The sequence below is a fragment of the Scleropages formosus genome, chromosome 8 (genome assembly GCF_900964775.1).
Source record: "Scleropages formosus chromosome 8, fSclFor1.1, whole genome shotgun sequence".
Taxonomy (NCBI): domain Eukaryota; kingdom Metazoa; phylum Chordata; class Actinopteri; order Osteoglossiformes; family Osteoglossidae; genus Scleropages; species Scleropages formosus.
In genome coordinates this window covers 31,062,427-31,075,651 of record NC_041813.1, presented here as the reverse complement: position 1 = coordinate 31,075,651, position 13,225 = coordinate 31,062,427, and the positions used below count along the sequence as shown (strand labels likewise).

At 47.7% G+C, this 13,225-nt stretch overlaps 1 protein-coding gene across 1 annotated transcript in view; it reads left to right on the top strand.

Moving 5' to 3' along the window:
- Positions 1-13,225, top strand: part of myo15aa (myosin XVAa) — a 32,995-nt gene that overhangs the window by 2,849 nt on the left and 16,921 nt on the right. Inside the window, exons 2-11 of the mRNA XM_029254047.1 lie at positions 6,950-7,032; positions 7,120-7,183; positions 7,316-7,425; positions 7,871-7,945; positions 8,720-8,810; positions 9,217-9,320; positions 9,907-9,970; positions 10,218-10,331; positions 10,577-10,738; positions 10,997-11,110. Coding sequence (XP_029109880.1) covers positions 6,950-7,032; positions 7,120-7,183; positions 7,316-7,425; positions 7,871-7,945; positions 8,720-8,810; positions 9,217-9,320; positions 9,907-9,970; positions 10,218-10,331; positions 10,577-10,738; positions 10,997-11,110 — 981 coding nt within the window. The remainder of the gene's footprint in view (positions 1-6,949; positions 7,033-7,119; positions 7,184-7,315; positions 7,426-7,870; positions 7,946-8,719; positions 8,811-9,216; positions 9,321-9,906; positions 9,971-10,217; positions 10,332-10,576; positions 10,739-10,996; positions 11,111-13,225) is intronic.

The following is a 13,225-nucleotide window of genomic DNA, read 5'->3' as shown; positions in this document are numbered from 1 at the left end:
CATTAATCATTACGAACGCTCATATATCTGTGCATCATGCTCTCGCTCTTTGACTCGTCTCAAGCTGCAGTGCTTACCCGGAGTGTCGGTGTTTACGGCCGTGTCCACGGTGCCCAGGTGTGCTCGCCAGGTCTATTTAGGCTGTGTATGCGCTGCTTTCTGAGACACAGTTTAGTAACAGCTCAGCGCTCCTGCATTATTCACACGGGAGCGAGGCACAGAGATAGCATTACGCCAAGGCGGCACCGCTGATACATGAAGGTGCCCTTTGCAGCTAAAACGGAGGGAGAACCCCACTCTCGGACACACACACAGACACACACACGTGCGCTCACGCCCAGCTTCAGCAGCCCTCTGCATCGCAATGGAAACGGCGCGTGTTGCCTTCTAAATGGTAACTGAGGGAGCGCGGACATCTCGGGACTCCTCTGACAGCCCTGAAGGACAAGGGGACGGGGACTCCTCATACCCAATGGGAAGACTCCGGTTGAGCCAAAGCCTGCTTTGTTCCAAGGGTGAAAACTTTGATGGTTCCTGAGAGGACGAGGAAGCCATCTCTCGTTGCCGAAAATGGGAGTGCCACCTGTTCTGAGGTAAAGGCAAAACGGAAGGTGCAACATCTGTCTGGAATAACGCCGAAGAGGGAAAACATATCCCGCTCACATCTTCGGAGAATCAAACTCTCTTCTCCTTTAAATTATTGACTTGCGTTGTCTGGGTCCTTCTGGTGTTGATTGCAGCGTGCATGCACGCTGCCGACTGCTCTGCGCTGAACGTTCTCCCTCGGCACAGGCTACAGGCAGCATGGTGTTGTGCGTGGATTTGCCATCACCGCTCAGTTGTTTGTGACACAGTGACCCGGTGTAGCGCGGCCTTCGCAGAAGGACGAAATGCCAGCAAAGAAAGGTGATTCCAAAGCTGCGGCCAGGAAGGGCGATAAAGGGAAGGGAGACAAGAAGCCTGGAAAGGATGACAAGAAGGACACAAAGGAAGACAAGAAGGGTGGAAAGGATGAGAAGAAAGGAGGAAAAAAGGACAAAGATGTGCCGGAGAAAGGAAAAGGAAAGGCTGATGGAAAGAAAGAGAAAGATAAGAAAAAGGGTAAGGAGGCTGTCAAGAGCGACTCCGAGGAGGGTTCCGAGGAGGAGGTGATGAAAAGTGAGGTGGATGACAGTGAAGAAGAGGATGGGGAGGAAGAGAAGGATGAAGAGAGCGAGGACGACACAGAGGACGACAGGGGCAAAAAGGCCAAAGGAAAAGGGAAAGCTGCTCTGAAAGGCGCCTCAAAAGCTGTGGCAATGAAGGCTGCAGCCAAGCCTAAGCGTGTTCAGTTAGAAGAAGAGGATGATGAGGACGAGGAGGGAAAGAGCCAAAATGATGACGACAAGGCCGACCGAGGTGATCGTAAGCGCGCCAACCTGAAGGCTGCGTCAAAGGCCATGGCTGGGTTTAAACCAGAAGACATGAAAGGGAAGCTGAAAGGAAAGGAACTGCAGCTAAAGGGGGCCTCCAAAGCCATGATGGGGTTTGCGGCTGAAGGAAGCAAGGCGAGGAAGCCGGATGCCAAGGTTGACGTGAAAGGAACCCCAAAACCACTCCCGGGCTTGATGGGACTTGCTTCTCAGGAGCACCTCAAGGGGCTGAAGAACACCTCAAAGCTTTTTGCAGGATTATCGGCCGAGAAGAAGAAAAAGACATCGAAGAAGCGACTGCAAAGCGCCACCAAGATGTTTGTGGGCTTTGGAAGACCTAAAAACCTATTGGCGAAGAAGAAAAAAGCGGTCCTGAAAAATACATCCAAATTCATGATGCGTTTCCAGAGCAGCACAAAGAAGAAAGCCGAAAAGGCGAAGGAAAGCGCGGCACCTCAAAAGACACTTTTGCTTTCAGGTCTGGGAAACAAGGCTGGAAAAATAGGAGCTGATAAGGCATCTGGGTTAGGTGGCAAGCTGAAAGGCATTTTTGGAGCAAAAAAAGTTGTAAAGCCTGGTTTTAAGAGTAAAGGGGCTGTTTTAGGAAAAGTTTCCGGTGCAGCCAATTGGCTAACAAAGAGGTTTCTTTCAACAAAGGGAAGGGAGCGGTCTCTTGGAAGACTTGGGCGTGGCCGGATGTCCAGAATGGGAGGCAAAAGATTACCATTCCCATCTGAAGATGATGTTTGGCACCGCAGGTCAAACACAGGCCACTTTCGGGGTTTTCGTAACGAAGGGTATGATGATGATGGAGATGAGTATGGCTATGAGGAAGATGATTATGAAATGGACAATTGTAAAAGAGGTTTTTCCCAAAGGAGGTATGTGCGTAATGAATATGATGATGATTATACAGCAGGACGTTCTAGGAAACCAGGACATTATTATGATTACTACGATAATAACGCAGACTATTATGACTACACAATGCATGATCAGAATGGGTACTATATGGAAGAAGATGAATATTTTGATAACGGAATGGATTACGAAGATGATTATGAATACTTTGATGACGGCACGGACTTCTATAATCCATACCATATACAGAACCACTATGATCTTCTTGAAAATGAAGAGGATTACTATGATTTCAGACCCCAGGAAATGTATGAGAATCGGTACTATGTGAATGGTATGGAGGATTATGATGAAATGCAATACCCAGTGGAAGATGAACGTGAATACTACAGCAATGAGATGATGCAAGGCTACAATTATGGCAATCCCCCTGACCATGTTGGTTATTATGGGGATATGCAAGGATTTTTTGAACAGCCATATGGTGAAGCTGTAGTGTCAGATCCTTACATGATGTATCCAGGCTACAACGAAGAATATTATCAAGATTATCAAGTTAATTACAGTGAGCACAGCAGTGCTCCATACCTCGAGTCAGCATACAATGCTTATCATCCATATCCTTACATCATGGAAGATATAATGGAACAAGTTGAACCTGTGGAGATGTATGGAAATGAATATGGAGCCTTCACCACAGATGACATAACAGTTCAGGGTTCCTCGCAGTTTAAGCTGCCCAGACCCCATATAAAAATGTTTGAAGAGGAAATCCTTGATGTTCCACATCTGTCCTCTCCACAGATTTCCGTAAATGATTTTGGAGAAATGTCTCAGATGCAATATGAAGTCCCACCATCCCTTCTATCCTCAGCAGCAGAGTTTCCTCCAGGCCTCCCCCAACCAGCTGAAATGCTCCAGAGACCCCTTTCTCCTACACCTACAGCTATGCTCATCAATCAAGCAATGTCTCCAGTAATGAGCACACAATACACTGGAAGCCCCATTCCCAGCAGATCACCTCAGATGCCATCTTCTCCATTACCCCAAGTGCGACAGTTTCCTCCTCAAATGCCGTTTTCACCCCCTCCACCAGCATATCCTCTGGGACACATGGGTCCAATGCAACTTCCAAGACCACAGTCTCCTCTAGCTCCAGTCAGACAGCTTGCAGATCCAAATTTTAATGGACCACAGCCTCATCCTGCCCTTTCAGATCCCATGTTCCCAGTGAGTTTTGAGCAACCTGTTGACAGAATAAGCTCCCCGTTGCCTTCTAGAAGACCAAGTCCGCTTCCTTCTCCGCAGCTGTCCGTAAGACATCAAAATGGTATTTCTTTGAGAAGAGGCCCTTCACCCCAGCCATCACTGAGAAGACCTAATATCTACCCTGAAGACATGGAACCCCTGATCTCTCCAAGGCAACCAAGAAGGATATTTGGTCAACCCTCTCCTCCACCAGGTCAATTTCGACGGCAGTCTTTCACAAATAATGCTCAGAGGCCTCAATCCATGCTATCAAGGAGACAAGTGAGCCCTCCCCCTTCTCCTCAACCCTTTCAAAGGAGTCCATCTCCTCAGCCAGTATCAGGGCTGAGGTCTCCTTCTCCTTATTCCAAAAAAAGAGGTTTCAATTTCAACAGGCAACAACTCGGCCAAGTTGCTACGGTGCCTTCCCACCAGCGTTCTGTCCGGAGGAGTCCTCCACCTTCACCACAGGGATCTGTCAGAAAAAGAAGCCAATCCTCCTCTCCACAGCCAAATCTAAGGCAAGAGGCCCACACAGCTACCCCTAAAACAAAATCTGGCTTTCGGCTGTTTAGTGGAAAAAGAAAGGAATCGGTCCCACCTGCCCCTCTATCAAAGAAACTCGACCCTTCCATCCAAAGACCTACCTCTCCTCCAGGGTTTTTTAGAAGACTTAGCCCACCACCATCTCCTCAGCTAAGTACAAGGCACACAAGCACCCGGCGACACAGAGATCCAGACAGGCCCTTATCGGTCCATCCGCCGCGAAGGGGGCCATCTCCAAGTCCATCACAAAGAAGTCATAGAGATGGGCCTGAATTTCACAGGCCGCTGTTGCCTCATTCACCAGGAGGCCAAAGGCCTAGGTCCCCATCACCAATAAGACCGTCAAGTACAGCTTTTAGTGAGGTGCACAATGTTCCTCGTAGTCCAACAACTACAAGATTCAGGCGGTTTGGTCACAACAAAGTACCTATGGGAGCGGTGAAGCCATCAATGGTAAATCCTTACATGCAGCGAGTGGATCGTCCACACGCACCTTTGACGCAAAATGTTCGCCCTTTTCGGACATCCGTTCGTAATGCAGCAGGGCCTGCAGGTGTCAGAGATCAAGACATTACATCTTCTCCTCAGCTATCATTAAGGAACCACCCTGGAGTTCACAAAACAAATGGGGGTTTTCCTGCAGGGACCCCTAAATCTGTGAAAAGCTTTAGAAGGCCAGTTGGCCGAGGCCATCCCCTAGTTGGCATTCCTCAAGTTCCGCCATCTGCTAGACAGTCTGTAAGAATGGCGGGTCACCCGACAGGTTTCGAGACCCAAGGCACACTCTCTCCACAGCCTTCTTTGAAGCATATGGGACAGCTATCACCTCAGCTCTCCGTAAGGCACTCGCTTAGCAGACCACCGTCACCTCAGCCCTCAGTAAAGCATAGTTCACCCTTGCCCGTAAGGTCCCCGTTCCCCAGGGACCTCTCCTCCCCACTTTTGAGTGGTGCCTTACAAAATCCTCACCTTCAAAGCATATCGTTTGCATCACCCTTTCCAAGCAACACATCACCTGGTTCTCCTTTAACAGATGAGTATAATAGCAAGCAAGGCAGTTCTCCGCTGCTGGCAAATGCTATGCATAATAAGATTCTTCGGAATGCTTCTTTGAGGTCACCCTTTCAAACCGGTGTCCCTGTAAGTTCTCCAGTGATGTCAGAGAACAACCAACCAACGATGCAAGCAAGTTCTCCTCTTTTGTCAGGTGCTCTGCAGAATCCCAGCCTTCGTAATGCATCCTTTAGTTCGCCATTGCGAAGAGGTGCTTCTCCTTCTCCAACAATGACTGAGCACAACCAGGAAATGATGCAAGCACACTCCCCACTTCTAGGAAATGTTCTTCAGAACCCGCAGCTCCGCAATGCATCCTATCGTTCACCTTTTCAAAGGGGTACTTCTCTTTCCCCAGTGATGACAGAAGCTAGTCAGCCAGTTGGACAGGGCCATTCACCACTTCTTACAAGTGCATTGATGAACCCTCACCTCCAGAAAGCTTCTTATAGGCTGCCAGATGGGACATTAATATCGCCTCACTCTGAACAGAATAGGGAACAAGCTTTTTCTCCGCTCATGTCAAATGCTTTGCTCAATCAAAACATTCGCGGCGCCTCCTTTCGATTACCTGATGGGTCGATCCTCTCCAAGAACCAGGGAAATCAACAACCCACTTCCCCACTTCTATCCAATGCACTACAGAATCCACTTCTTCTCAAGGCTTCCTATAGACTTCCTGATGGGTCGATCATGCCGGGAAACACAAGTTCATCAACTGTGCAAAGCTCCTCGCCTCTGTTGTCAAATGCATTGATGAATTCTAGCCTACGTATGGCTTCCTACAAACTACCGGATGGGTCAGTCCTGTCCAAAAACCAGAGTGGGCAGCAAGCCTCATCTCCTCTTCTATCAAACGCTTTACTTAATCCAAACCTTCGCCAAGTTTCTTACAGACTGCCCGATGGATCGATCTTGTCCCGAAATGCTCAAAAGTCAAGCAATCAGAGCTCCTCTCCACTTCTGTCAAGTGCATTATTGAACCCCAGCATTCGAAATGCATCCTACAAGCTGCCTGACAGGTCGGTCTTGTCTAGGAGCCAGGGTGGACCTCAGGTTTCCTCACCCCTCCTGTCAAGCGCGCTCTTGAATCCAAACCTTCGAAATGCTTCTTATAAGTTGCCGAGCGGATCAATTCTAGACAGGAATCAAAAGGGCAAAGAAGCATCTTCTCCGCTTCTGGGGAATGCTTTGCAGAATGCCAACCTGCGTATGGCATCCTACAAGCTTCCTTTGCAAATGGGAAAGCAACAGGGACATCCAAAAGCAGACAATGGCTCTCCAGATGGACGATATGCAGTGGTCATGCCTCAGATTCAGAGGCTGGGCTCGTCCTCACTGCACCAGCATTGGGCTCAGAGGCACCTCTCCGACCCACAGGAAGCAGAAGATATGTGGTCATCAGAGAGAGTCCTTCCTCATCAAACAGTTCAGAATCTCACCAAATGGTCCATGTACAAAGATGAGGAACTAATTACTCCAGCCTATCCTGGCAGCGAGATGAATACAGTCGAACCTGAATGGGCACCTGACAGGGAAGGTGAACCTCAAGGACGCTGGTATGATAAGGTAGTTAGACATAAACATACCAGACTTGCCACCGATTTTACCGTTCAGTTGTTTTTCAGCTGCTGTTTAAAATCTACACAGTCGCACGATGCTGTCTTTGTGAGCTAGATGTTACCTGAAGCAATCAGGTAATCGATGAAGTAGTCTGTGATTTCATAAAGGAAATGGACTCTTCCCATCCATTCTCCATCGGTTCCTTCAGTAAAGTTTGTTTCCGTAAATTCGCACAGGTACAATCAAAACTTCACTTTTTCTTGTAGATGTACTCCATCCGAAGCTTGCCAACAATGGGCTACAGGGAGTATTCAGAAGAAGATGGGGTTGAAGACATGACGCAGCTGGAGTAAGGCTCACGACAATCAAACGTGGTAAATAACTGCATCGCCAACTTTTTCATGCACTCAAGACATTTCTCTATTATCTTTTGCAGAGAGCTAAATGAAGGCTCGGTGCTGGTAAATCTCAAGAAGAGGTTTGATCGTGAGCTGATTTATGTGAGTGAAGTCAATGTGCTCTTGTGTCTCGTGTCCTTCCGGTACTTACTGGTAGTTGTTGTTGATTTTGTGAGCAGTCGGTGAGGCGAAACCGCTCTGTACTTTTGCACTGTCGCTTCTGTTCTCTGTCAGACGTACATTGGCAGCATCCTGGTGTCCGTGAACCCATACAAGCTGTTCAATATCTACGGAACAGACGTGGTGCTGCAGTACGAAGGCCATGGGCTTGGAGAGAACCCCCCGTAAGAACTTGGATGTTTTCCGTTTGTAATCAAAGTGCATGTTTTCCATGTATTTTGCCCATCCTACATCCTAGGCAGAACCACCTCATTCAATTTATTACACTGAAGGTGGACTCAGCTCCTGAGGCTTGTACCTTAGTGGCACCGCTCTGCGCCATTGTTTGAAAGTTTAAATACATTTTGTGGACAGCATAGCGAGTGTCAAGTGTCTGCTGTTGTGCTGGAGTGAGGCCACATAGCAGGGTGTTGTCTATTGGTCGCAGGTTGCTTTACAAGGAGATATTAAATAACCATTTCAAGATCATGACAAGTACAAGAAGTGGCATAGAGGGACAAGTATCGTTTTGATCTACCAGCTCTCATCTACTAGCTGTTTTTACAGGTCACGGCACATAAGGGCCGCTCATGTTTTCACTGTCACTCTTCTCTGTGTCCTCTTTTGCAGTCATCTTTTCGCTGTTGCAAATGTGTCCTACACTAAAATGATGGATGCCAAGCAGAACCAGTGCATTATTATCAGGTAAGACGTCGCACTGTGCAGTGACACAGCGTTCCATGTAATTCTTTTCCAGCTACCACGTTTTTGCTTTCTTTCACGTTACCGTAAGTTTAGAAGGCTCTCGTGGGCATGTTTGTCTCTGTGAGATCAACAGCAGCTTGGGGCTCCTTTTGAAGCCGTAGGTACATTTGATTTCCGAAGCCTGGGATTTTTGCATTCTCCATCGCCCACTTGCGGCAATAGTGACTCCTGGCTCTGGAAAGTCCTTCTAGTCCTTATCGTGTGGCAGCCAGAGCCAGTGCGACTTGACCCTGCTGATGGCACCAGGTGCCCCGGGGTAGTTTGCGAAGAGGACACCTGTAAGGGAAGCTTGGTGACGGCCGTGCGGCGATCAAGGCCACGTATCACGTCTCGGGCTGAAATCCATCCTGTGGCGTCTTGAGGAAGCTGGACACAACTCCCTTGTTTCAGCCTTGAATTTCACTTCATCGTCTGCCTGAGAAGCACTAAAGGGAAACGTTAGCGATCGTGTGATTGGCAAAGAAACGTGATACAGCCTAATTGCCGCTTTGAACATTGCTGAGCATGAGATTGGCAAAAGTTTAAGGGAGTGTAATTCAGGCTAATTGCTACTCCACAACATTGCTGATCATGAGATTATGAACGATTAAGGCTGTATTAGTTACCCAGGACTTGAAGCCAAAGCCAGTGTCAGTTCTGGCCTGAATTGCTGATCTGTTAAAAATTCTTTTTTCTTTTTGAACCATTGAAATCATACAAGCGATTTCTTTACAGTGGAGAAAGTGGCTCAGGGAAAACTGAAGCCACCAAGCTTGTCCTGAGATACCTGGCGGCAGTTCATCACAAAGGCAGCATCACACAGCAGGTACGTACGAGCAGGCGAGGAGGCCTTCGCCTGCGTTTCGGCCGAACACCAGGTGGACCTGTTCCCCCCCAAAAACACTCTCTGTGTGTGTTTTGTCTTGTCGCATGCTGGAACAGATCGAGGTAAGGTCGTTTTAGTCGGACGTTGTCTGCAGATGGTGCGTGTGCATGAAGAATTCACCTTTCCTCAGGCTGAAAATGTCTGGCTTCTTGGGTGTTTCTAACTGGAATGCGGCGTAGCACTCGAAAGGCCACGCTCAAGTATAACTGCATACTCGTTGGGTCTGAGCACTGCTCCGACACTTATTTTCCTGGGGGAAAAATTCTGGCCTCTTTGGGTTTTCTCTTCATCTTGTTGTTACTTTTTAAAGAGTGTTACTTCTAACGACTCGATTTTCTTTCTTTAGATCCTTGAGGCGGCTCCCCTTCTAGAGTCGTTTGGAAATGCCAAAACCGTGAGGAACGATAATTCAAGTCGTTTTGGGAAATATGTGGAGATTTTTATGGAGGAGTAAGCTCAGTTTTTCCACTGATTGGATTTTTTTTTTCTGGAACCTTAACCGAATATGTGTACAATACAAGTAATTGGTAATTAACTAATCCAAGTATAGAACTGCACAGTACAAAAGGAAGGAATGAACTTTTAAGGGAGGAAGCAGAGTTACTATCAGAGCTGTGCCGAATGTTTTATGCGGACGAGGTGTTACGCGCAGCCGGTTAGACGTCACTTGTAAATCCTTTACGCTCTGTATGTTTCGTTGCATAACTTCACATAGCACACACACTAACGCAAACAAATGAATCATGGTTATTTTATGATGACATATCACACAAAGTGAACTCATTCAATTTCCTGCGCAGCCCACCAGGAAGCAACTCCTTTTCTCATGACCGCAGTCTTTTTTGAAACTTCCGAAATGTCACATCCATTTGAGAGTATCAAGTCTAAATTGTGAACAGTTAGAGTGACAGCAGGTTGCATTAATCGCACTTGGGCCCCTCTGAGCAAAGGGAGGGTGCCCCGGTCAGATGTGCAGTTGCAATGTTACGGCTACGCGCTGTTTGGAGATGCAATTTGTCTGCATTATTTAACACAGGGGAGTGATCAGCGGTGCCATAACCTCACAGTATCTGCTTGAGAAGTCACGGATTGTGTTTCAGGTGAGTAACGCGTGGCAACGTAATGCTCGTTCCACAGGATTCCCTCGCTACTCGACAGCCAGGGATCGGCCTTGTTCCTCAGAGGAATCATTTTAACTGTACGGAAACCTATTGACAGACTAATTATATGGGCGCTGTGCCTGGACACGGTAGCAGGAATCAGCATCGCTCCCTTCAACCTTCACTGCTCAGTCTTTCAAGGCCTTCCGCCCTTTGTTTCAGATCATTTCCACCTCTGCTTTTTCAGGCCAAAAATGAGAGGAATTATCATATTTTTTATGAGATGCTCGCTGGCCTTCCTGCACAACAGAAACAGGCCTTCTACCTTCAAGAGGCAGAGACGTACTATTACCTCAACCAGGTGAAAACACGGATGTACCGTTGCCTTAACCCGGTGAATCGACAGCTGTAGAAGAGAAGGTGTTGTCTTAATCGGCAGAAGTGCACAGAACATGTGTTCTGCCTTTAGGAAGCAGACTGATTTAAACAGTTGGGTTGCATTGATTCGAAGTGCTACCAGGAAGGCCCTGTAGCTTTGGGCCGCAGCTTTTGTGTTTCCTCGACCTCGTACCCCCAGTGTTCTTACCCTTCCCATCATCTCAAAAGGGGGGCAACTGTGAGATCCCAGGAAAGAATGACAGCGAGGACTTCCTCAGGCTCCTCAGCGCCATGGAGATCCTTAACTTCAGTGCCGAAGACCAGAATAGCATCTTCAGGGTTTTGTCTTCCATCCTCCACCTGGGGAACGTGTTCTTTGAGAGATACGAGGTACCTGCCCAGTGGCTCCTAGTGTCCACCTGCCTTCATTGCCGACATCAGGGTTTAAAACGTGACTGTCTTGGTACCATCTGAGTGATACAAGCCACAGTTACACTGCTGTGTCACTTCATAAAGAAAGAAACGTTCGTGTCAGACTGCTAAGTGATTCGAGTGTCTGGATGTTCGGAGCCTGTGTGTGTACCTGAGGAATGTGAAGCAGATACAGTAAGTGAGCAGGGCTGGAGACGTCTGGATGTCTCCCCACAGGCTGATTCCCAGGAGGTGGCTTCTGTGGTGAGTGCCCAGGAGATCCGTGTGGTAGCCGAGCTTCTCCAGATCTCCCCAGAAGCTCTGCAGAAGTCCATCACCTACAAGGTCATGGTAAGGATGGCCATCGCCCGAAAGTGATGGGTTTTTAAAAACGAAAGCCTGTGTTGCTTCTCTGTGAAACCTCACACCAGCAACTGACACTCAGGCTGTTGTCGCAGAGAAGCCAATAGGAAAGAGCAGAAAAAGCATCAAAGCAAACTTGCAGTGGAGTCATTATCTTTTCACACCGTGATGTCCCTCTGCTCCGGGCTCCGCCACCATGCTCTCTGTCGCGTGGGTCACTTTCCGGGGCACTGCCTGTGCTGGTCGCCTGAATGAAATCAGTAGCTGGTGCTCCTCAATGGGTCCATGCAGCTTAGTGCTGTAAAGCAGGAATCACAACACCCAGAGCAGCGCATCTATCTGATTGCCATCTTCCATGAGTGAATAACAACAACCAGAGGTAATTATAGCCCAGGTAGCAGCATAGAAACAGCTGAAATATAATCCACAGTTACTTGTTGATCTTATCTTTACTTAACTCTGAAACTCTTACTGACAGACCCACTTGTACAGAGCCAGGCCAGACCCCAACGATGCTGCGTTTCTGGGTGACACCCACCAAGCAAGGCTAGCTGTGCTTTTTCGTTGTCTGCAAGACCCCTTCCCAATCACTTGCTCTGCTGTGGATCATACCTTGCTGACGCCACAGTCAGCTGCTCACGTTTTCACAGCTGCAGATGGGCAGCCTCATCCAGTAAACGCGGTATTCCTTTTGGTGGCTCCTCGGGAATGAAACTGTGCTCCTCCAGTAATCAAAAGTCGATTTGCAGAGAAAAGGACCAAAGGGAGATGTTAAGGGTAAAATCCTCGAAAGGTCACCCGAGTAACACCTCAGGCAAGATTCCTTATTCTTGGGTGAAGGTCCAGGTCATCCGTTTTGTACGGCAGTTGGGTCACCTGACTTTTGACCCCTTCACCCTCCTTTGCTCGCTCTCTGGATTTCAGCCAATGGCCAGGAATCAGACGTTCACCCTCCCACCTCCTGCGAAGTTGCTGCAAAGCTTGAGCCCGATTCAGGCTTGTTTGTATGTCCATCACCATACCACTACCTAGCGTTCCCAAAACATACTCATCCTAGCATGGTCCTGAGCTGCTTTCTGGAAGATTCTCCCCACCGCATTGTAGAACAGGATAAAGTGTTGCCATAAAAACATCCAGATTTCTCATAGATTGCGAGGGAATATTGTTGTCTCAGTTCCCACAGTCCTTACTTGGAGCTAGCGTACATCAGTGTATGCTGGTCCTTGCAATGTGTCGTGCAGCTTTAACCCTGAGCCGGAACTCATTGTGATGGGACTTTGATGACATCATGCAGTGTCATTAAGGTAATTCTGTTCATTAAGGAAATAGGCTCTCCCTATGTAACTGGAGATGGCCCCGTCAAAGATAGTCCCCTCACTGCAATTGGATTAAAACAGTGCTTTGTGTCTTCAGACGTGTCTTCAGACATGTCTTAGGAGCAGCAGGTAGGGTAGTGGTTAACAAACTGGGCTCATAACCCAAAGGTTGTTGGTTCACGTCCCACTTCCTGGTACTACTGTAGTACCATTGAGCAAAATTCTTACCATGAACTGCACCAGTTTTATTACTCTGACGTGTTAAATTGAATAAAAGTCTGCTTAAAGTAACAATAATGTCTTACTGGGAAAAGGCTAAAATGACCTTGATTATAGAAAGAGATGATTTTTGAGTAAGAGCAAAATATTTCTCTCTAAAGAGGAAATTCATGCTGTCTCTCTGTGGTATTTCAAAATGCATTCTCGGAAAACTCATTTTTGTGGTACTTGTGCTCTGATAAATGAGCACGTATATTTTTGGAGAAGCTTCTCTTGATGCTGCTGTTAGAAGATATTACCACGGTCACTCATGTACCAAGTCATGTTCACACCTGCGAGCAGCCAACCTCTGGACCAACTGCTGGTGGCCTGCTCACAGTGTGTTTCAGTGCATCCCAGTTTGGTTCCAGGTCAGATGTTCTGCAGAACGAACCAGACCACGCACACATCTCAAGGATGAGTCAACAGCTGCGTGCCTTCGTCGGTCTTATGTTTATTGTCTGTCCTGTCCTTGTTCTGTTCGGCACTGGGAGAGTGCCCCTGCTCTGGGTTTGTGTTCTAAATCATT